At 38.6% G+C, this 21,654-nt stretch overlaps 1 protein-coding gene across 3 annotated transcripts in view; it reads left to right on the forward strand.

Moving 5' to 3' along the window:
* Positions 1 to 21,654, forward strand: part of PPP2R5E (protein phosphatase 2 regulatory subunit B'epsilon) — a 160,233-nt gene that overhangs the window by 107,109 nt on the left and 31,470 nt on the right. For all 3 annotated transcript variants that reach the window (XM_005898262.3, XM_005898260.3, XM_005898261.3), the window contains exons 4-5: positions 8,637 to 8,738; positions 15,137 to 15,229. In XM_005898262.3, the coding sequence (XP_005898324.1) occupies positions 8,637 to 8,738; positions 15,137 to 15,229 (195 nt within the window). The remainder of the gene's footprint in view (positions 1 to 8,636; positions 8,739 to 15,136; positions 15,230 to 21,654) is intronic.

Raw genomic sequence — 21,654 nt, forward strand, 5'->3', positions numbered from 1 at the left:
TTTCATCCTCTGCTGCCCTCTTCTCCTTTTGCTTTCAGTCATTCCCAGCATCAGGGTCTCTTCCAGTGAGTCGGCCCTTTGTATCAGATAGCCAAAGTATTGGAGCTTCAGCTACAGCATCAGTCTTTCCAATGAATATTCAGGGTTGATTTCCTTTAGTACTGACTGGTTTGATCTTGGAATTCATGGGACATTCAGAAGTCTTTTCCAACACCATGGTTTGAAGGTATCATTTCTTCTAAGCTCAGCTTTAGCTCTCACATCTGTTTATGACTACTGGAAAAGCTATAGCTTCTTTTACTATACAGACCTTTGCTGGCAAAATGATGTCTCTGCTTTTTTAATACACTGTCTAGGTTTGCCATTGCTTTCCTTCCAAGGAGCAATCATCTTTTAATTTCGTGGCTGTAGTTACTGTCTGCAGTGATTTTGTGACCCAAGAAAATAAAATCTGTCACAGCTTGTACTTTTCCCCCATCTGTTTGCCATGAAGTAATGAGACTGGGTGCCATGATCTTAGTTTTTTTAATGTTGAGTTTTGAACCAGTTTTCTCACTCTCCTCTTTTCACCTTCATCAAGAAGCTCCTTAATTCCTCTTTACTTTTTGCTCTTTGAGTAGTATCATCTGTACATCTGAGGTTATTGATATTTCTCTTGGCATTTCACATGATGTACTCTGCGTGTTAAGTTAAATAAAGTGACAATACATAGCCTTGTATTCCTTTTCCTATTTTGAACCAGTTATCTGTTCCATGTAAGTTTCTAAGTGTTGTTTCTTGACTTGTGTACAGGTTTCTCAAGAGACAGATAAGATGGTCTTGTATTCCCATCTCTTTAAGAATTTTCCACAGTTTGTTGTGATCCACACAGTCAAAGGCTTTAGTGTAGTCAATGAAGCAGAAGTAGATGTTTTTATGGAATTCCCTTGTTTTCTGTACGAACCAGCAAATGTTGGATTTGATCTCTGGTTCCTTTCCCTTTTCTAAACCCAGCTTGTACATCTGGAAGTTCTCGGTTCATGTACTGCTGAAGCCTAGCTTGAAGAATTTTGACTCTAACTTTGCTAGCATGAGAAATGAATGCAATTGTCTGGTAGTTTGAACAATCTTTAGCACTACCCTTCTTTGGAATTGGAATGAAAACTGACCTTTTCCAGTCCTGTGGCCACTGGTGAGTTTCCAAATTTGTTGCATGTTGAGTGCAGCACTTTAACAGCATCATCTTTTAGGATTTTAAATAGCTCAGCTGGAATTCCATCACCTTACTAGTCTCTAACAAGATCTGATTCTAAAAATATCTTGGTGGAATCACCTACCCTAGGTTTTCTGTCTGTGAGCAGAAGTTTTAACATCCAGATTTAATACCTATTCCTCCCATTCCCCCCGCTTTGCTTTCTGTCCTTATCACTGCTTTCTAGAGACCAGGCCAATGCCTTCAAACCTTTAGTTTGGTCCAACTTTCAGTGTTTATTTTAATATTGTTGAAATGAAAATGAATTAAACTTACCTCAAAGACACTTGTTTCTTAATTTTTTTCATTGCATTGACCCCAGTATAGATTAAAATAAAATAGAGATAGTATACTTTAAAAACTTTTGTTCATTTCTGGTTATTAAAAATGTATTAATAGTGACAGTTTGTGACTTTATAAAGACCTGAATGCATTTTAATCTAGCTACATAGATGCTTTAAAGTTTTCTATGCAGTGAGGAATGATGCTGGTGGCTACTTGTGGTCATGATACATTTGCCTAAGCACGCAGCTGCCAGTTCAGTTCAGTCGCTCAGTAGTGTCTGACTCTGTGACCCCATGGACTGCAGCATGCCAGGCCTCCCTGTTGGTCACCAACTCTTGGAGTTTACTCAAACTCATGTTCATTGAGTCGGTGATGCCATCCAACCATCTCATCCTCTGTCGTCCCCTTCTGCTCCCCCCTTTAATCTTTCCCAGCATCAGGGTCTTTTCAAATGAGTCAGCTCTTCGCATCAGGTGGCCAAAGTATTGGAGTTTCAGCTTCAACATCAGTTCTTCCAATGAATATTCAGGACTGATTTTCTTTAGGATGGACTGGTTTGGTCTCCTTGCAGTCCAAGGGACTTTCAAGAGTCTTCTCCAATACCACAGTTCAAAAGCATCAGTTCTTCGGCGCTCAGCTTTCTTTATGGTCCAACTCTCACATCCATACATGACTACTGGAAAAACCATAGCTTTGACTAGACAGACCTTTGTTGGCCAAGTAATGTCTCTCCTTTTTAATATGCTATCTAGGTTGGTCATAACTTTCCTTCCAAGGAGCAAGTGTCTTTTAATTTCATGGCTGCAGTCACCATCTACAGTGATTTTGGAGCCCCCCCCCACGCCAAATAAAGTCTGTCACTCTTTCCATTGTGTCCCCATCTATTTGCCATGAAGTGATGGGACAAGATGCATTGATCTTAGTTTTCTGAATGTTGAGTTTTAAGCCAACTTTTTCACTCTCCTCTTTTACTTTCATCAAGAGGCTCTTTAGTTCTTCTTTGCTTTCTGCCATAAGGGTGGTGTGACCTGCATATCTGAGGTTATTAATATTTCTTCTGGTAATCTTAGTTCCAGTCTTTGCTTCACTCAGCTAGCGTTTCTCACAATGTACTCTGCATATAAGTTAAATAAACAGGGTGACAGTATACAGCCTTGACATAACTAGTTTCTAGATTTGGAACCAGTCTGTTGTTCCGTGTCTGGTTTTAACTGTTGCTTCCTGACCTGCATATGTATTTCTCAAGAGGCAGGTCAGATGGTCTGGTATTCCCATCTCTTGAAGAATTTTCCAGTTTGTTGTGATCCACACAGTCAAAGACTTTGGCATAGTCAATAAAACAGAGGTAGATGGTTTTTTGGAACTCTCTTACTTTTTCAATGTTCCAGTGGGTATTGGCAATTTGATCTCTGGTTCCTCTGCCTTTCCTAAAACCAGCTTGAACATCTGGAAGTTCACGGTTCATGTACTGTTGAAGCCTGGTTTGGAGGATTTTGAGCATTACTTTACTAGCATGTGAGATGAGTGCAATTGTGTGGTAGTTTGAGCATTCTTTGGCATTGCCTTTCTTTGGGATTAGAATGAAAACTGACCTTTTCCAGTCCTGTGGCCACTGCTGAGTTTTCCAAACTTGCTGGGATATTGAGTGCAACACTTTCATAGCCTCATCTTTTAGGATTTGAAATAGCTCAACTGGAATTCCATCACTTCCACTAGCTTTGTTCGTGGTGTTGCTTCCTAAGGCTCACTTGACTTTGCATTCCAGGATGTCTGGCTGTAGGTGAGTGATCACACCATCATGATTATCTGGGTCATGAAGATCTTTTTTGTATAGTTCTTCTGTATATTCTTGCCACCTCTTCTTAATATCTTCTGCTTCTGTTCAGTTCAGTTCAGTCGCTCAGTCATGTCCGACTATTTGTGGGCCCATGAACCATAGCACACCAGGCCTCCCTGTCCATCACCAACTGCCTGAGTTCACCCAAACTCATGTCCATTGAGTTGGTGATGCCATCCAACCATCTCACCCTCTGTTGTCTCCTTCTCCTCCTGTCCTCAGTCTTTCCCAGCATCAGAGACTTTTCAAATGAGCCAGCTCTTCGCATCAGGTGGCCAAAGTATTGGAGTTTCAGCTTCAACATCCGTCCTTCCAATGAACACCAGGACACCTTCCAATGAACACCTGATCTCCTTTAGGATGGACTGGTTGGATCTCCTTGCAGTCCAAGGGACTCCCAAGAGCCTTCTCCAACACCACAGTTCAAAAGCATCAATTCTTTGGCACTCAGCTTTCTTTATACTCCAACTCTCACATCCATACATGACCACTGGAAAAACCATAGCCTTGACTAGATGGACCTTTGTTGGCAAAGCTTCTATTAGGTACCTATTAAATTGTTACCTACTTAATAGTCCTTTTAAAACCTGGGCTGTAAATCAGAAGTGACTGCCATGATAAAGGAAGATTTAATGGAGGCATATTTATTATTTTGAACAGTGGTTTTAAACCATTTTAGAATCTGGAAGTCTTTTGGAAATCTGATGAAGGCAACTGGGTCGTTTCCCAAGTTGGACTCACACATACACAGTGCTGGCTAAGACTTGAGGAATTTAGAGAACTGTCCTCCTCACTTTCATCCAAGGATGACCCAATTTTAAACTCATGATTTTGCAGCTCAGCTGTATAGTTCACCTGGTCCATTCATTCAGTCCTTCAACCATTCATTCATGAGGTAGATCCTAGACATTGTGAGAGGCTCTGATTTTTAACTTTCCTGACAATCATAATCTTTTTCAAACAAATTCAAGAGCTTCTTTTTATTTTGAAATTAAAGGCATAATGCACATACCTCATGTCTCTAACTTAGGCTTTTTATGCATTTAGAACTTATTTGGTGTATCCCAAGAGAATGAATAGCAGCTACTGAATTTCATCCATATTCCTCTTACTTTAATACAGCTTTTCTTAATTTATTTTTAGTTGTTGTGCTGTGTGATCAGTCGTTTCTGACTCTTTTTGACCCCATGGACTGTAGCCTGTTGGGCTCCTTTGTCCACGAGATTCTCCAGGCAAGAATACTGGAGTGGGTTGCCATTTCCTTCTCCAGGCAATCTTCCTGGTCCAGGAATGGAACGTGTGTCTCTTGTACCTCCTGCACTGGCAGACAGATTCTTTCCCATTAGCGCCACCTGAGTTATCCATATCTGCTCTTATCTGTATAGTTACAGTTGACAGCATTAGAGCTCAGTTGGTAAAGAATGCACCTGCAATGCAGGAGACCCCGGTTTGATTCCTAGGTCGGGAACTTCCGCTGGAGAAGAGATAGGCTACCCACTCCAGTATTTTGGGGCTTCCCTTGTGGCTCAGTGGGTAAAGAATTCTCCTGCAGTGCAGAAGACTTGGGTTCCATCACTGGGATGGGAAGATCCTCTAGAGAAGGGAAAGGCTACCCACGCCAGTATTCTGGCCTGGAGAATTCCATGGACCGTATAGTCCATGGGGTTGCAAAGAATCAGACACGACTGAGCGACTTTCACTTTCATTATAGTCACATCATCTTTCCCCCTAAATCTTTATTTCTGACATCTCTTTGTGCTTCAATATAATGGTTAACTTTAATCCTGTACAGTGTTCTACTGAATCGATGTGCTTCTCTAATGTTGGACTTAAAGGTTATTTCCAATTTTACACTTTTTGGAGAATGTTGCAAATGACTAAATAGTTTTTTCAGTCTTAGATTAGTTTCTTAGGATAGATTCTCAAGGATGGGAACAATGGTTCATTTAGTCATGACATTTTTATTAAGCAACTATGATGTGCCAGGCAGAGTGAAAGGCTGACTTGATTTGCTTTCCATTTGTTCTAGACAACTACTTAATTAGTTGAGTTGGCTATTAATTGTTCAGCCCAATAGATCCTTGCTTCCTCATTACTCATGGTGAATGTTCAGGAGTACTAAGTAAAGCATTGTAAGGAAGGCGGATCTGAAGAATGGCATTGTGTGGCTAAGTGACATGTACATGCCTTTAGAATTCTTTGTTGTTTGGATTGGTTATACAATTCAGCATTCTTTTGATGTGACAATAATTGAGAGATGAAGCTTTGGCCAAAAGAGAGGCTTAGAACACTGTGCAAAGCTAAACATCTTAGGTTAAATAACCTAGGCTTATTTAAATCACTCAAAAATTTAGATTGAAATTTGGTTAAAGCAAAAACATACAGTTGTATTATATATCCAAAACTTTATTTTATGAACATTTATTGGAAGACTCATATGTGCCAAGAAAACCAGTGTGAATATGACATTGCATATTCCTAATTAGTGGGAAGAGACAAATATGTAAGCAAATATTTGCTGCAGCCCAGTATTTCCTCACCGTGAAAGAGTTTGAATGTCAAAGAATACAGAGGAACAGAAGTTTCTGTGTCTTTTTACCCATATTTTTTTTTTTTACTATAGAAAGTGTGTTTCTTTTCTCTCTCTTTTCTCTTTCTTTTTATAAATTAATTTTTATTGGAATGTAGTTGTCCTTCCTTCTGTGTTTTACTTTTGCATCTTGTGGGAAGGAAAATAAAACTTGTTCCAGAGTACAATAAATATAAATGATGTAGTTGAGGTGGAAACTCAGTTTCTGCAATAAACGCATAGTTGAATGAAGATTCGAAAGCAAGTAATTAAAAGATTTTTGCTCTTTTGATTACACAGTATGAATGGCTGGTTGAAGAGAAATCATTGATTGATGATTATCTGAAAAGTCACTGGTTTCTTTGTAAACATAATTTCTAATCGTTAGAAGGGATGAAAGTAAAGTAACTGTGTGCTATACATGCTGTAGTTAGTTCCTGCAAAAATATTGTAGAATGATAATTTTATTTTTCAGTCATTTAAAGAAGTGCAAAAGAGTTAGACTACCCACTTTTTTAGAACACTGGGGTGGAGCCTGACAGATTGGGTTCAGTCATAACTGCTGGTTACTAACGATAACCTCAGCTCTCAACACCTGTGCCTTTATTTCCTCAATGGCAAATTGAGGGTAATGATAGTACTCGCTTTATAGGGCTTCTGAATCCAGTAGGTTTTGCTCTGGAGGAAAATCCAGCAGCATTTGCTGCTTGGTCATCTTTTTTTCCTTAAGACACTCATTTCTCCTAGCTCATAAGATCCTCAAACTCAAATCTTTTTTTTTTCTCCTACTTCCTACTCCTTTCCATTTGTCTTTCTTGTCTCCCCCACATCCATGTCTGGTTTCTAAATGTTGGATATCTGAGGGTCCTTTCCCTTCTTTCTATTTATTCCTTTCAAGAAGATCCCTTAATGCCATGGTTTCAAATATCTTTACATGCTGATGAGTCTGTATAGATCTCCAGTCCTGACCTGTCTACCTCTGAGCTTACAGGTTCATGTGTCTGGTTGGCTCCTGGATATTGCTCTTTTAACATATTTTAACATGGATTTCTGGATGTCCCCACTAAAGCCAGCAAACAAAGGAAACGTTTCCCTTTCCCAGTCATTTTCATCTTGGGTAAATGACCTTACGTCTATGACTCTTTCTCGAGTCTTTCCTTTTGTTCACCCCATACTTCCAAGCCAGCAGCAAATACTACCTCTAGAAGATACTTGAATCAGTGTGTTTCTGTCCTCTCTGCTAGCCATCATCATGTCTTGACTCTTTCATAGGCTTCTAACTTCTCCCCTTCCTGTCTGTTCTATACATAGCTGCCAGAGGGATTGTTTTAAAAGGAAAAATTGAACTGTATCCTTTTTCTGTTTCAGATCCACTAATGGCTTCCCATTGCACTTAGAGTAAAATCAAGTCTTTCCATAGCTTACACTTCTGAGTTCAGTGACCATATCTAGAAAATAGGGATAATTGTGACTTTAAACTAGAATATAAACTCCTGGAGGGCACAGATTTTTATCTACTTCATTCACTTCTATTGTCCCTGTGCCCAGAACAGTGTGAGTTCATAATGAGCACTTAACAATTATTTGTTGAATGAGTAAACACATTCAGATTATATGAGCCTTTCTTTTCCCCTCTTTCAGAACAACATATTATAGCCTAGTATTTTCTATATTATATAGAAAGTTCAGCAAAGGCTTCTGGTACCATATCTACCCATCCCTGCCTTGTTTCTTTTGTGTTTGTTTGTTTGTTGGCCTTAAGGCTCCAAGCTCTTAGTTCCCCAAACAACTGTTGTACCCTTGCGCTCTGTAGTGAAAGCTCAGAGTCCAAACAGTTGGACCACCAGTGAATTCCCTCCCCACCCCTGTTTTATTTTTAAATTTGAGGCTGCATTTGAGTCATTAGGAGAGGATAGATAAGTAGTAGAACAAGAAACAGAATAGAAATTGGAAGGAACCCTGGGAAGGTCACTGCAAAATAGTAGCAGCAGCATTTAAAAAAATAAGCATTTTACCATAGAAATCTTGGACTATGTGCAGAAATAGTAGAATAGTATAATGAATTCCTGTCTCTTCGTGGCCCAGTTTCAACAGTTGTCAACTCATGGCCATTCTTTGAGCCTCCAGGATTTAGTTTGGAAATTTCCTATGGTAAAGGAGTACCTGGTTTATAGAAGTTTGTATCACAGATACCTTACCCTGGTCATTGTTACTATTTTACAAACCCGCTGAGAGCAGGTTAGATATGATTGTAAGGACTGTAGGTTCTGAAATATTTTTTCCGATTTGCTTTCTGTAAATGCCTGAAATTTACCATTAGTATGACTGTAAACCCGCAAATTGTGAATAAGCCTGAGAAGGGAAATACATGAAGCCCATTAGCAGTTATTTGTATTTTAGTGTAAATTGATTAATGAGAAGCTTGCTTGAGTGGTAAGTAATGAAGCACAAGCTTTGATGGAAGGCATAAAATCACAGAGGCCTGGGGTGGAGATGGCATCGTAAGCACAAGGAATACTGTTCAAGAGGGTGGAAGGTACTGCTGTATTTCCCAGCTTTTCTTGGAGCTGGTCCTGGCCTCAAAGCCGGGTCTCCTTCCAGTTTGGTGGTGTTCTTGTCATCTGGGTTCCCTTTGGCTGGCCGCAAAGACCTTGTGTAAGGCTGCCAAGGAGGTGATTCCATTCCAGCTAACTCTGCTACTTGTTTATTTTTAGGTATCTTGCAATATATTCAGAACTCTTCCTCCTAGTGACAGCAATGAATTTGATCCAGAAGAAGATGAACCTACCCTTGAGGCATCGTGGCCACACTTACAGGTACTTTGAGCTAACATTTGTTCTAAAAGAAAGATCCATTAATCCATGAGCTGATTAGCATGGGAATTCCTTGACGGCCTTTATTCACCAAGAAATCAGATTAAGAGTACATTGCTGGAAAGCTGGAGAATGCTTTTTATGTTTCTTACTCTTGATAATTGGATGCCAAAAGAATAAAATAATAAGTGTTACAATGCTTTAGGGCGGCCCCTCCCAGCTTGCACACTCGGCCAGCAGCTTTTATTAGCGTTTCTGTGATCTTCCCGCTGGAGCCTCAAACAAGAACAGAACTATTTCACATTAATATTAGTTAGATGTGATTAGGTCACAGAGTACATACCTCATTTTCAGCAGTTAGGTGCCCTGGGGACTTTGAATGCCTGTCTTCATGATAACCACGAATGTGTTTCTTTAGCCTGGAAGGACAAGAACAAATTGCAGTAGCTGTTTCACGGCGTCGTAAGGAGGAGCAATAGCTGAGAAAAAGCTTGTGTGAAGGCCAGTTTTGCTCTGTTGCACTGAGAAGGCCATGTTTTCCAGTTACCCTCATGGGCCAGGACAGATTAGGACCATCCCTGCATCTTCTTTCCCAGCATTAAGCCCATTTGTACTGTGTTGAGTTATCCACACCAGCCCTTCACCATCCTCCTTTCCTGGCTGCCTTCTTTCAAGACCGGACTTTATCAAATGAATAGAATGAGGAAATGTGAGTACAGTGAACCTTAAGGCCAGTTTTTCCATTCAGTTAGGTTGTTTTCCAAGGCTGTGTAACAGTAAGGACGGAGGGAATGATGGAGAAGGAATATGACCTTGTACATTTTAACCCGAGGCAGAAGCCACTGCATCTTTGTAGCAGTGTGCTTGTGGTTACTAGTTGACTTTCTGAAGGGCAGAAAACTGTAGCAGGGAGAGAAGGCCTAGAGATATTCTAAGGGTTTATTTTTTTCCCTGTTTCAGAATTTTTGACATACATTTGCAACTTTCCCTGTCCTGCTTTGGCAGCTCAAGGTTGCTGCAGATACATATGTAATGCTCTTTTGTCTAGTTATATGGAGAGCTTTCAGGGCTGTGTTTTCTCAACTCTCACCTAGGCATGTCATACATATATATTCCTGCTATGATTGCCAAGTGGAGTAAATTAGTTAAAACCCTATAGTTGATTTACTATCTTAGATGCTTTTTTTTTTTTTTCCCTTAAGGTGCCAGACATACTTTCTGCAGTCTAAGAAATTTGGGAGACTATTTGTGCTTTTCATGGTGGATCCCAGATTGTGACCAAAAAAAAAAAAGCAATAACTCTTTTGAATGGATGGGGGTTTTGTCATGTCTTATTCTTCATACTTGGCATCAGGTCACAGAGGTGCAATATTGTCTGGAAGAAATTTAAAAAACAAAGCAAACAAAAAGATAATTTTCTTAGAAAAGTCCTACATCGTGTAGTAGAAAAGACGAGGAGGGAAATGCCTTCAGAGCTTCAACTTTAGTCTAGTCTACATTCTGAAGAAGAGACCAGTAGACCATTCTTACCATTTGCAAGAGCTTTTGAATACTCTAAATTATGATCACCATAGATATAAACTTCCCCTAAAGTATGATAAAGTTTAACTCAGTATTTCAGTTAATCCTTCCTAAGCTTAATGACTCTATAAAACATGGGACTAAATTAATTTCTAAAGCTATTAAGCTGAATTCCACCACCACAAATGTCAAGCTTACACCGTGTCATTAGTACAGAAACATTAACCATTAGTTCATCTGAAACTCTTAAAACCAAAGCAACAGTGAAGACTGATGCTGAGATCTGTGTCCTTGGAGAGCTAAAGTAACAAACTGTGTTCCAGAACAGTCTGGTTTCATCTCTGTTGACACGTGTTTCAGCCTGTAGTCCTCTCAGCCCTTCTTTAGCTCAGGGGAAAACATGACTTAGACTGGATCAGGTTCCCCGAAGGCTCAGTTGTAAAGAATCTGCCTGCTAATGCTGGAGACTTGGGTTCAATCCCTGGATTAGGAAGATCCCCTGGAGAAGGAAATGGCAGCCCACTCCAGTATTCTTGCCTGGGAAATCCCAGGGACAGAGGAGCCTGATGGGCTATAATCCAAAGGACTGCAGAGAGTTAGACCCAACTGAGCACACACAAACACACAAAAGAAAACTACATGAGAAAAGATTCTAAAAAAGAGTGAATATGTGTATATGTGTATCTGTATCATCTTGCTATACACCTCATACTAACACAACATGGTAAATAAATTATACCCCAATTTAAAAAAAAAAAAAAAGGAAACTTCTTAAAATTCACAAAGCAACCTTCATTCATAGCAAAGGTCAAGTCAGTAGGCAGTCTTGCCTTCACTCTCTTTGGCTTTCTGGATGCCTCTGTACTGGTTCCTGACTTGTCTCATGAGTTCTGTCTTCTTTGTGCATTCTGACTCCACGAATCAGTCACACTGAAAGACCCTAGGTGGATGTTTCAGAAATCTCCCTTTCTGTCCATGATTGGTCTCTCTTGTTGCAGTGATCCATCACTACTATTCAACATCTTACTTTATGATTGATCAGACAATTGATTTTTCCTAACCCAAACTGCATGTTCTTCAACCTTTTCACTTTTTCATAACTCCAGCATTTGTAGTGTGCTGCTGCTTCTGGAGCACATTTTACAAGAAAACACAGTGAAGTTGCTCAGATGTGTCCAACTCTTTGCGATCCCATGGACTGTAGCCTACCAGGCTCCTCCGTCCATGGAATTTTCCAGGCAAGAGTATTGGAGTGGGTTGCCATTTCCTTCTCCAGAGGATCTTCCCGACCCAGGGATCGAACCCAGGTCTCACACGTTGCAGGCAAATGCTTTACCGTCTGAGCCACCAGGGAAGCAAAACACAGGAAACAGTGTTTATTACCACATCTCTGACAATAGTAGAGAACAATAAAATCACACTGTGGTTGTTGGGTGGCTGGCTGTGTTCATTGCTTTCACTAATTGTCTGCTCCAGCACACTTGGATTTTATTTTTGGCTCATACAGTATTACTCATAACAAATTATGAATCTTTGAGGATTTATTGAAAAATAAGAAAAAATGTTAAACCTACCCTATGTGTTTTGTTTGATGTTTTCTTTTATTGGTATCTTTAAAACTGGCATCCCATGGTTACCACGGTTATTCTTTGCATTTTTTTGAAATTTGGTCTATATTTCTAGTAGAAAATGATTTTGTAGGACTTCCATTTACAATTAAGGGGTTATTTGTAATGTTTTACACTTGAGACTGAAAATCTGGAATGCTTAAGTCTTCTTAAGTTCCTTGGAGAATTCACTTGTGTGACCTTGAAAAGTAATTTATTCTCCCCAGTCCCTAGTCTTTTCCTTTAGAAACTCAAGGAGGATTTTTGTTTCTGAGGTAAAATTGGTAAAAAAGAGAGCATTTACGGTTATTAATAAATGTGTCTGAAGTATTTCCACCAAACTTTTTTAAACCATAGCGGCTTTCAGGAAGGGAGAGGACACTTTGCCAATCCCACCAGAAAGCCCTGCCAGCCCACAAGTCGGGCCTGGAAGATGGAAATCTCTCCGTTTTGTGGGAGTCAAAAGAGAGATGAAATCCTCTTTCATGAGTTATTTGAATAATGCTGATGTAAAACTATTGGTAAAACTGTAAGTTGAAAGATTAGTATATTGAAGAAAAGAGCAATTCTTCTAGGGCATGTTTGAACTCGGGCATTGGTATGACTAGAAGTACAACGTGGCGGTGTTCAGATCACAGGGAAGAAGTTGTTCTGAATCTAGAGTTTCAGAGAGCAAAACAGAATTTTATAGAAAATTAAAATGCTAACGTGAACACCTCATATAAGTGTTACATTAGAGTCTAAAGTCACAAGATCCCTATGTGACACATTTAGTTTAGTGGTATCTGCAGACCATTGGGGGATCCTGAGATCAGATTTTCAGTGGCCTGCAAAGTCAAAATTAGTTTTATAACAATACTGCTTTATTCTCTCTTTACTGTGTTGGCATTTATTAGCACAAATCAAATGTCAAACTGACTCAGTAGTTACCTTCTCTACTGCCATGCACCTACAATTTTAAAAAATCCAATTTCAATTAAGAATGTCCTTGAAGAGCAGCAAAAATTACTAATTGTATTAAATCTGAACCTTTGAGTACTCATTAAAAATAACATTCTTCATGGTGAAATGGAAAGTATGCATAAAGCCTGCTGAATCTTTGTCTTGTGCTAAATAAAGCATTTGTGTGATTGTCTGAACTGCAAGTTAAAGTAACTATTCATAAAGTATCATTTTTACCTGGAAGAATACCTGACAAACTGTGGTTCTCACTTGGGTATTTAGTAAATGTTTTCTGTGAAACAAACAAAGAAAACAGTTGTTTTCCCACTGATAAAATTAGAGCATTCAAGCAAAATTAAGAATTAGAATTTTGGAAAACTTGTGTCTGTCCTTTGTTTGTCACCATGAACTTTATAGCTCCCCAAAGCTTAAAGACTTAAAAAAAAATTGGAGATATTAAGGAATGTTAATTCCTTGGAGATATTAATGGAGATATTAAGGACTTTTATTGATACTGTGTAATAAAATATATCAACATTTGCAGTAACTCAGTGAACCAATGTTTTCCAGTTGACCAATGAATGATGTTAAGTAACCATGCATGGGTAGATATCATCCAAAGTGCAAGATAGATGATTGGAATTTAGTGTAACAGTGAAAAATTCGTTGATATGGTTTCAGATTCTTAACTGCAGCTTTAAGAAATGACTGTCGTTCTGGTGTAGTATCAAAGAGTATCCATAATTATGTAAAAAAAAACTGTGGAAGTACTCTTTCTTTTTCACAACAGTAGGTTTGTGTATAGCTCGATTTTCTTGATATACTTTAACCAAAGCAACATATTCTAACAGCTTGAAGATAGAGGCAGATGAGAATCTGTCTTCTAACATGCCATTAAAGAGATTTATAAAAACAAAAAACAATATTCCTTTTCATAGTAACTTTTTTGAAAAATAAAGTTTTTCACAAAAATATATTAGTTATGTTAACATGTGATGTGTTTTATTGTTCTGAATAATAAATATATTAAAATAAATATAATTTTATAGTTATATTTATAAAATAAATAAAAATATATTAAAGTTTTTGTATTTATTTCTACTTCTATATCTCATGTAAACAAAAGCATTTTAGAGTCTTCAGTAATTTTTCATTATAAAGGGGTGAGACTAAAAAGTTAGAGGATCCCGTTTTAAGCACTAATGCCAGTGGTGGTATGTGTCAGCCACTGTGCAGGGGCTTTATGTATATATTATCACAGTTAATCTTAGGGATGATCATTCGCATTGCACAGTTGAAACAACAGACTAGGGTTACACAGTAAGGAGTAGAGCTAGGTTTTCAACCCAGTATCTGTCTCTTGAAAGTTCTGGTTTTAACATACTGTGGTATATGTGCTACACCAGGATTTAATGTATACTTTAACATAGGTTTATTTTGCAAAGTATGTAAACAGTGATCCCCCACTGTTTATCAGAAGTTATTTGAGGTTGACTCTGTGGATGAGATATTCTTAAATCTTTGCAGATCAGAACATCCTGACACGCTCTTATATATTGTTGTTGTTGTTGCTAGAGGAGTGTAAATTTCCATAAAATTTCTGAAAGGCAATTGGTAATGAATGTTGATAATCCTGACATGTTTGAATATCTTTTGATCTAACAATTCCCCTTTAGAGATATTATTCTCGTGAAATATTTGAACAAGTGCACACTAATGTATGTTATATAAGGTACATTGTGATGTAATTTAATAGAGTGGTAATTTAAGAACTATTTACATGTCTCAGCAGAGGGTATTGGTTAAAGTAATTATGAATAATGGAATTATTTATTATAAATTATCTATAGTGGACTATGCTTCTGGCTACTGAGAATGGTGGTGTAGATATTGTTGGCACAAATTGACCACAGTATATTGTTTAGATGGTAAAAGTAGTTTGAAAACTATATTTTATATATGTGTGTGTGTGTGTGTGTGTATACATACCTACCTACATACATACATACATATATTTATAGTACATTGATATGTTGTAGAGGTATAGAAAAAATCGGTAGTTTTATACATTAAAATGTTAACAGTGGTTCACTCTGAATGATGAGATTTGGGGAGGTTTTTATTTGCTTTCTTAGGCTGTGTTTCAGATTATAAATTTAAAAAGCTAAAAATCATAACAGCAACTGTGAGCTGCAAGAAAGGCTAGCACTGCTAGTTGATATTAAAACACACTAAACCCCTCGTCAGTTTTAGTATTAGAGCTTTTTATGGTTTTTAATACTGTTCTCAGTGAATTATAGTTTGAAATTAACAATAATCCATTTCTTGCAGCTTGTATATGAGTTTTTCATACGGTTTTTGGAAAGCCAAGAATTCCAACCCAGCATTGCCAAAAAATACATAGATCAGAAATTTGTATTACAGGTAAGTATATTCTTGTCATTGTATGTATTTGTTTTTCAGTCGATAACACTTTATCTCATTTGCTGTAGATGTTTGTTAAAAAGTCTTACAGTGGCAGTTATATAACCCCGTAAACAAATATATATGCACAAATTTATTATTGCCCATTAAAAGTAATAGGTACCTCTTTAATTTATTTTACTGGAAATTACATTTTAAACAACAAGGAATGCTAATGCCTAAATCCCTGCAATTTTCTTTCTTAAAATGTAATTATAAAGGAATTTCACTTATATAACTCTAGTTTGTGATTCTTTATATAATTCGAAAACTTCTATTTGCATAAGGATTTTAAACTATTTCATACATCTGTTAAAACTGAGTAGGCATGGTCTAGAGCGTAAGTAAGCTTTAATAAGTAATCAAAGTCAGGGTACTAGTAAGCTTTCATAGCTAGGAAGTAGCACAGGTTAACACTTAAGATTCCCTTGAAGAGATTAACTCTCACCTATCTGTTTCAGAGAAGGCAATGGCACCCCACTCCAGTGCTCTTGCCTGGAGGATCCTATGGACGGAGGAGCCTGGTGGGCTGCAGTCCATAGGGTCGCGAAGAGTCAGACACGAGCGACTTAACTTTCACTTTTCACTTTCATGCATTGGAGAAGGAAATGGCAACCCACTCCAGTGTTCTTGCCTGGAGAATCCCAGGGACGGGGGAGCCTGGTGGGCTACCGTCTATGGGGTTGCACAGAGTCGGACACGACTGAAGTGACTTAGCATCTGTTTGGAACTTCCTACATATTTTTCTTGAATGTCATTTTACATTTTATAATTATGGATCATATCTGTTTACTCCAGACCTGAAGTATGTTCATGGTGTTCTTGTTGACAGTCATCTGTAAAAATGGATACTTGAGCCAACTGGTGTATGGATTGTTGTAGCTTCTTTCTAAGTGATTAATGAGATGCCTTATGTAGAAAAAAATAAGTATCTCCTAGTGAGTCAATATTGGAGAAAGCAATGGCAACCTGCTCCAGTACTCTTGCCTGGAAAATCCCATGGGCGGAGGAGCCTGGTAGGCTGCAGTCCATGGGCTCATGAAGAGTCGGACATGACTGAGCGACTTCACTTTAACTTTTCACTTTCATGCATTGGAGAAGGAAATGGCAACCCACTCCAGTGTTCTTGCTTGGAGAATCCCAGGGATGGGGAAGCCTGGTGGGCTGCCGTCTATGGGGTCGCACAGAGTTGGACACGACTGAAGTGACTTAGCAGCAGCAGCAACAGTGAGTAATATGCAGAACTTCAAATTTAAAACATTGCTTTGGCAGGAAATTGATCTTCTGTGTCTTACTGGATAAAGGTTAATGACTCAAGTGATGACCTCATTCCCCTTTCTTAAATTAATACCTTTAGAATTCTGGACATATGAGGCTGAGAAGTTTTGGAAAAGTGAGATTTGATATTTGTTGTTGTTCAGTCGGTCAGTCATGTCCGACTCTGTCACCCCACGGACTGTAGCATGCCAGGCTTCCCTGTCCTTCACCATCTCCCAGAGCCCGCTCAAACTTATGTCCATTAAGTTGGTGATGCCATCCAGCCATTTTGTCCTCTGTCGCCCCCTTCTTCTCCTGCCTTCAGTCTTTCTCAGCGTTTTTTATTTAAAGAGGTGGATAGCTAAGTAGATTGATGGTTCACTGGGCAATAGGTAGATTGGTCCAGATCCTTATCCCAAAGAGGTAAATGCATTTCAGGCAGAACAAAAAACAAAACACAACAGATCTGTGTTTGTATTGGAAAGTCCTTGCGTTTCTACAGCACTGTATAGTTGTCAGAGCACCTTTATATGCGTTATTTAATTTGATATATACAATAATCTAAAGCAGATATGGCTAAGTTTTATGCCCATTTTGTAGATGAATAAATTTGAGGTCTAAAAAAGTTAACCAGATTCCCCACACACATGTCCTGTTCAGGTTTCTGTCTCTTACACCATGATGCCTCTGTGTGATTCCCTTCACTATAACTTGGAATGACAGGAGTAGCCCCCATCTCTCAACACGGATGAAATGATACGATTCTCTTACATTTATGGTAAATTAAAGTGCCCAAGAGGATCCAATAATTATTCAGCAGTAGACGCTGTTGACATGGAAACAGTAAATCCTGCAATCTTATTATGAAAGTCGGTGCTTTTCTTACATGAAAAACATTCAGGGCCCAGTCTGTGTGCTCTCCATGGTCGATAATACTGATGATAATAAAGCTCCTAAAATTAAAACATCAGAGACACCCAGACTTGGAAGGGACATTTTGGTTTGTCTCTTCTAGTTCTTTACCCATTGAATCAGTTTCCTTTGAGACCCTGATGAGGGGTAACCTGCTTGCTCTTTTTCAGTGAGGAAGGGCCACATACTTAGGCAGGTTCTTCCCTTTTTGTTGGAAAGTTGTTTTTTATGTTGAATCTCTCTGTACCTCATATGCCTTTGGCCTTATTTCTTCAGTAGAGTCCCTTAGTGTGTCATTAGCCCAGGCATAACCTTTCAGGTCCTAGAACACAGCTTTTGTATTTACCTCTATGCAGTTTTTCTCTAAAGCAGCAGTTACAACTCAGATGTTTGTAGGCTCATGTAAAATAGTCTGGGGGCTAGATTCAGACAATAGGAGGCAGACCAGCTGCTCCTGAAGGGAGCTTTGACTGTACCTCTTTCATCAGTTCTTGCTAAATAAGGTTTTTTTCCAAGAGAAAGTTTTTTTTCTGCCAAATTTGTTTTTTTGGTGAAATTTTCTGATAGTTTTAAAATCCTATTCAGAGTGAATTAAAGCCATCTGCCTCACAGATCTAGCCTTCCAGCTGTCAGTGTGCGTTCTCTGCTCTAGACTGAGTCCTAAGTATCTGTCTCATTTGTTAGTTTTTGAAGTCTTTGACATGTGTCCATTTGTCTTTAAGGGTGACATCTATATCTGAACACAGAGCTCTGAGATCAGTCAGTCCAATGGAACTTAGAATTGGGGTCTGCATTCCTTGTCTGGATGCTAGGGTTCTTAAAGGAGTCATCTCATTAGCTCTTCTTGCTGTTCTGTGACACTGTTAATTTAGGTTAATAAGCTTATGGTCTTAACTTTTTTTATTTTTATTTTTTTTATATTGGGATATAGCCAATTAACAACGTTGTGATAGTTCAGGTAGACAGTGAAGGGACTCAGTCATACATATACATGTATCCATTCTCCCCAAACTCCCCTCCCATCCAGGCAGCCATATAGCATTGAGTAGAGAGTTCCATATGTTATACAGTAGGTCCTTGTTGGTTATCCATTTTAAATATAGCAGTGTGCAGATGTCCATCCCAAACTCCCTAACTATCCCTTTTCCCTATCATTCCCCCTACCGCCCCCACTGGCATTGGACTGACTTCCAATTTAGTTTCATGCATTTTGTCATAAACCCATTTTCATTTTCCCTTGTTTTTGTTCATTTTGCAGTTAGCTTTTTTATCTTGACGTAGGATCTGACATATATTCTTATGGAATATCTTATCTCCCCAGCCTTCTGAAGTCTTTCTGGGTCTTGATTCTGTCATCAACCTTGTTCACTCTGCCTTCCATCTGTATCACATTTGTGACTTTCTAAATATGCTAGCTATTGGCTTCATTAAAGCCACTAATTAAAATTGTTAAACTAGCCGGGATGGAGGATAGAAGCCTGTGGCATGCCTTTAGCAACTTCCCTTTATTTTAGCACAGATTCATTAATCAGCAGTCTTTGAATTCCATCCTTGAGCCAGTTAGAAATCGACTGTAGAATTTCATCCTCCTCTGATTCCAAATTTTTGTTTATAAAGAGAGTCAGAGAGATATTTTGTCCAATGCAATGGTAAAAGCCACGACTTCATGTTTACAGAATTCCCCTCCTCTATGGACCTTGGAACTTTATCATAAAAAGGAAAGCCGAAATCCAGTGGTCCAGTGGTTAGGACTCCTGAGCTCTCATTGCTGAGGGCCCAGATTCGATCCTTGATCAAACGTCACCACTGAGTGGTACTTGAATGTAGTCATGTGACTCAAACCATTGCATCAAGTTAGAGATGAGCTGTTGTTCTGTCAGCTTCCATCTTCCATATCACCCTGTTCATTCATGTTGGTGGCCTGTACAATTGGCCTCCCGTTCCTTTTCCTTTCCTAAGTTTGCCCAGCACCTTCTTGGAGAAGGGACTCAACCGTCTACCTGCTTCTCCTGAGATTCCTTCCTTGGACCTTTGGCCCTAACCTGGGACCTTCTGGCAATGGTGAGCCTTTTGGATCTTGAGACATTAGTGCTGAGATTCTGTCCGTTATCCCCTGTCCCACCCTCGCTCCCTCTTCCTCTGACCACCATGCCTTAACCGTTCTTGAACTGGCAGGTCTTTTTACGTCTGTGCTCTATCGTCAGCCCATTCATTTTGTACACCCTGACTTTCCTCTGCCCCATGGACTCGCATGGTGCAGCCTGGTTCTAGTCTGTTTCTCTTGTGACATGGGAACCCTCAGATTTTTCCCTTTTGCAAATCAGAATGACACTTACCTTATTCCTTTCCTTTGAGCAGATATCTTATTCTCTGTGAATTCTCATAGATTCCAGAGAGTTTTGGTGATCTTAATGCAGAACTGTATTTATTCAGTTAGACATAATTTATTCTAGTTATAAGATTTACACTATTGGTAGCAGCTAGCTAGATTCTTTATAGTTTGATTCCTCCATCCCCTAAAGCAAAATAAGAATTGGGCTATTTTAGCATGATGTAATGGAAAGAAAGCTAGAAAACTCTGGATTTGAACCCTGACTCTCCTGTGTATCAACTTATATTTTAGGAGCTGAGAATATGACTGTGGCATAAGAAGAAACTGTTTTCAAACCCTGGCTTTTCTGCCTACTTACAGTGTAACTTTCAGCAAGTTAATATACTTGCTACCAAGCATGGATTTCCTCATTCGTGACATAGGGATAGTGGAATAAGTGAGATACTGTTCAGTAAAGTAGAAAATACCCCAAATTGACAGCTGTTAGATTTTCTTAATTGAATTGGCACTACAGATATGAACACAGGCTCCCTACCTTCAATCTTAAATAGGTACTGAAAACTTGGGCAGATTATTGACTATTCTGAGCCTGTGTTTTCTTCAGTAAAGTGACAATGACAGTTGTCTCTCTTATAGCAAGTTAAAACAAAGTAGTAGGCTGTTACGATGATAAAATAATATGACTTACATAAATATCTGCTAGTATCGTATATGAGGCCTAATATTTGCTCATTAAATATGAATTCCTCTTTTCACGTCCTCATTATATTACCTGTCCACATTGGCAGAATATCTTATTTTTCTTGATTCCAATATTAGTTTCATAATTTCCGCCTTTTGAAATAATTTTAAAATTTATGAGAAACATAATAAAAATTTGCAAAGAAGCCTTGTATAAATGCAGAAATGTAACATTCCAAGGCGGGAAGACTTGCCATCAAAAAATGTCCATAGAATCTCCAGATTAATCTGCACATTTATGTGCACTTCTAATTAAAATTTCAGTGTGTGTGTGTGTGTGTGTGTGTTTGTATGTGTGTGTGTACACACACACACTTTAGTAGTGTCTGACTCTGTGCGACCCTTTGGGCTGTAGCCTACCAGGCTTGTCTGTCCATGGGATTCTCCAGGCAAGAATACTGCAGTGGGTTGCCATGCCCTCCTCCAAGGGATCTTCCCAACCCAGAGTTCAAATCCACATCTCTTAAGTAGTCTGCATTGGCAGGTGGGTTCTTTACCACTAGCGCCACCTGGGAAGCCCAAAATCTCAGTAGTTTCTGTACTTGAAAATTTCAGAGTTCATGAAATAAAACGTTTTTGAAAAAGGAAATTAATGATATGTTATTAGACATTAAAACATACTATAAAGGTATATTATAAAAGTATGGTATGGGTACAGGAGACTAGAATATAATGAGATTTGGGTAGAAAAGACTTTTTCTTGTTAGGGCTTCCCTGGTGGCTCAGATGGTAAAGAATCCACCTGCAATGTGGGAGACTTGGGTTCGATCCCTGAGTTGGGAAGATCCCCTGTATGCCATAAAACTCATAAAAATGCACAAATGAATAGATAGGTACCTACATACCTATATATTAAATTGGAATAATGCTCTGAAGAGGAGATCTGATGGTATTCTGTGGATGCAGATTGGGACTGAGCAGTTCCATGAGAAATAGATATGTACACAAAGCAAAATATACAGGGATAATGAATGCATCATTGTTAATGATTATTAGAAAATTGGGAACAATTTTCAACTTTAGAAAGTTCCTCAGTAGAGGGTTAGTTGAATAAACTGTGGACAGTCATTTAACAAAATATAGATCACTGAGTAAAAAGAATGAGATAGAGTTACACAGGATCTGTTTTTAAGTGGAACATGCA

Source organism: Bos mutus, chromosome 10, assembly GCF_027580195.1.
Source record: "Bos mutus isolate GX-2022 chromosome 10, NWIPB_WYAK_1.1, whole genome shotgun sequence".
Classification (NCBI taxonomy): domain Eukaryota; kingdom Metazoa; phylum Chordata; class Mammalia; order Artiodactyla; family Bovidae; genus Bos; species Bos mutus.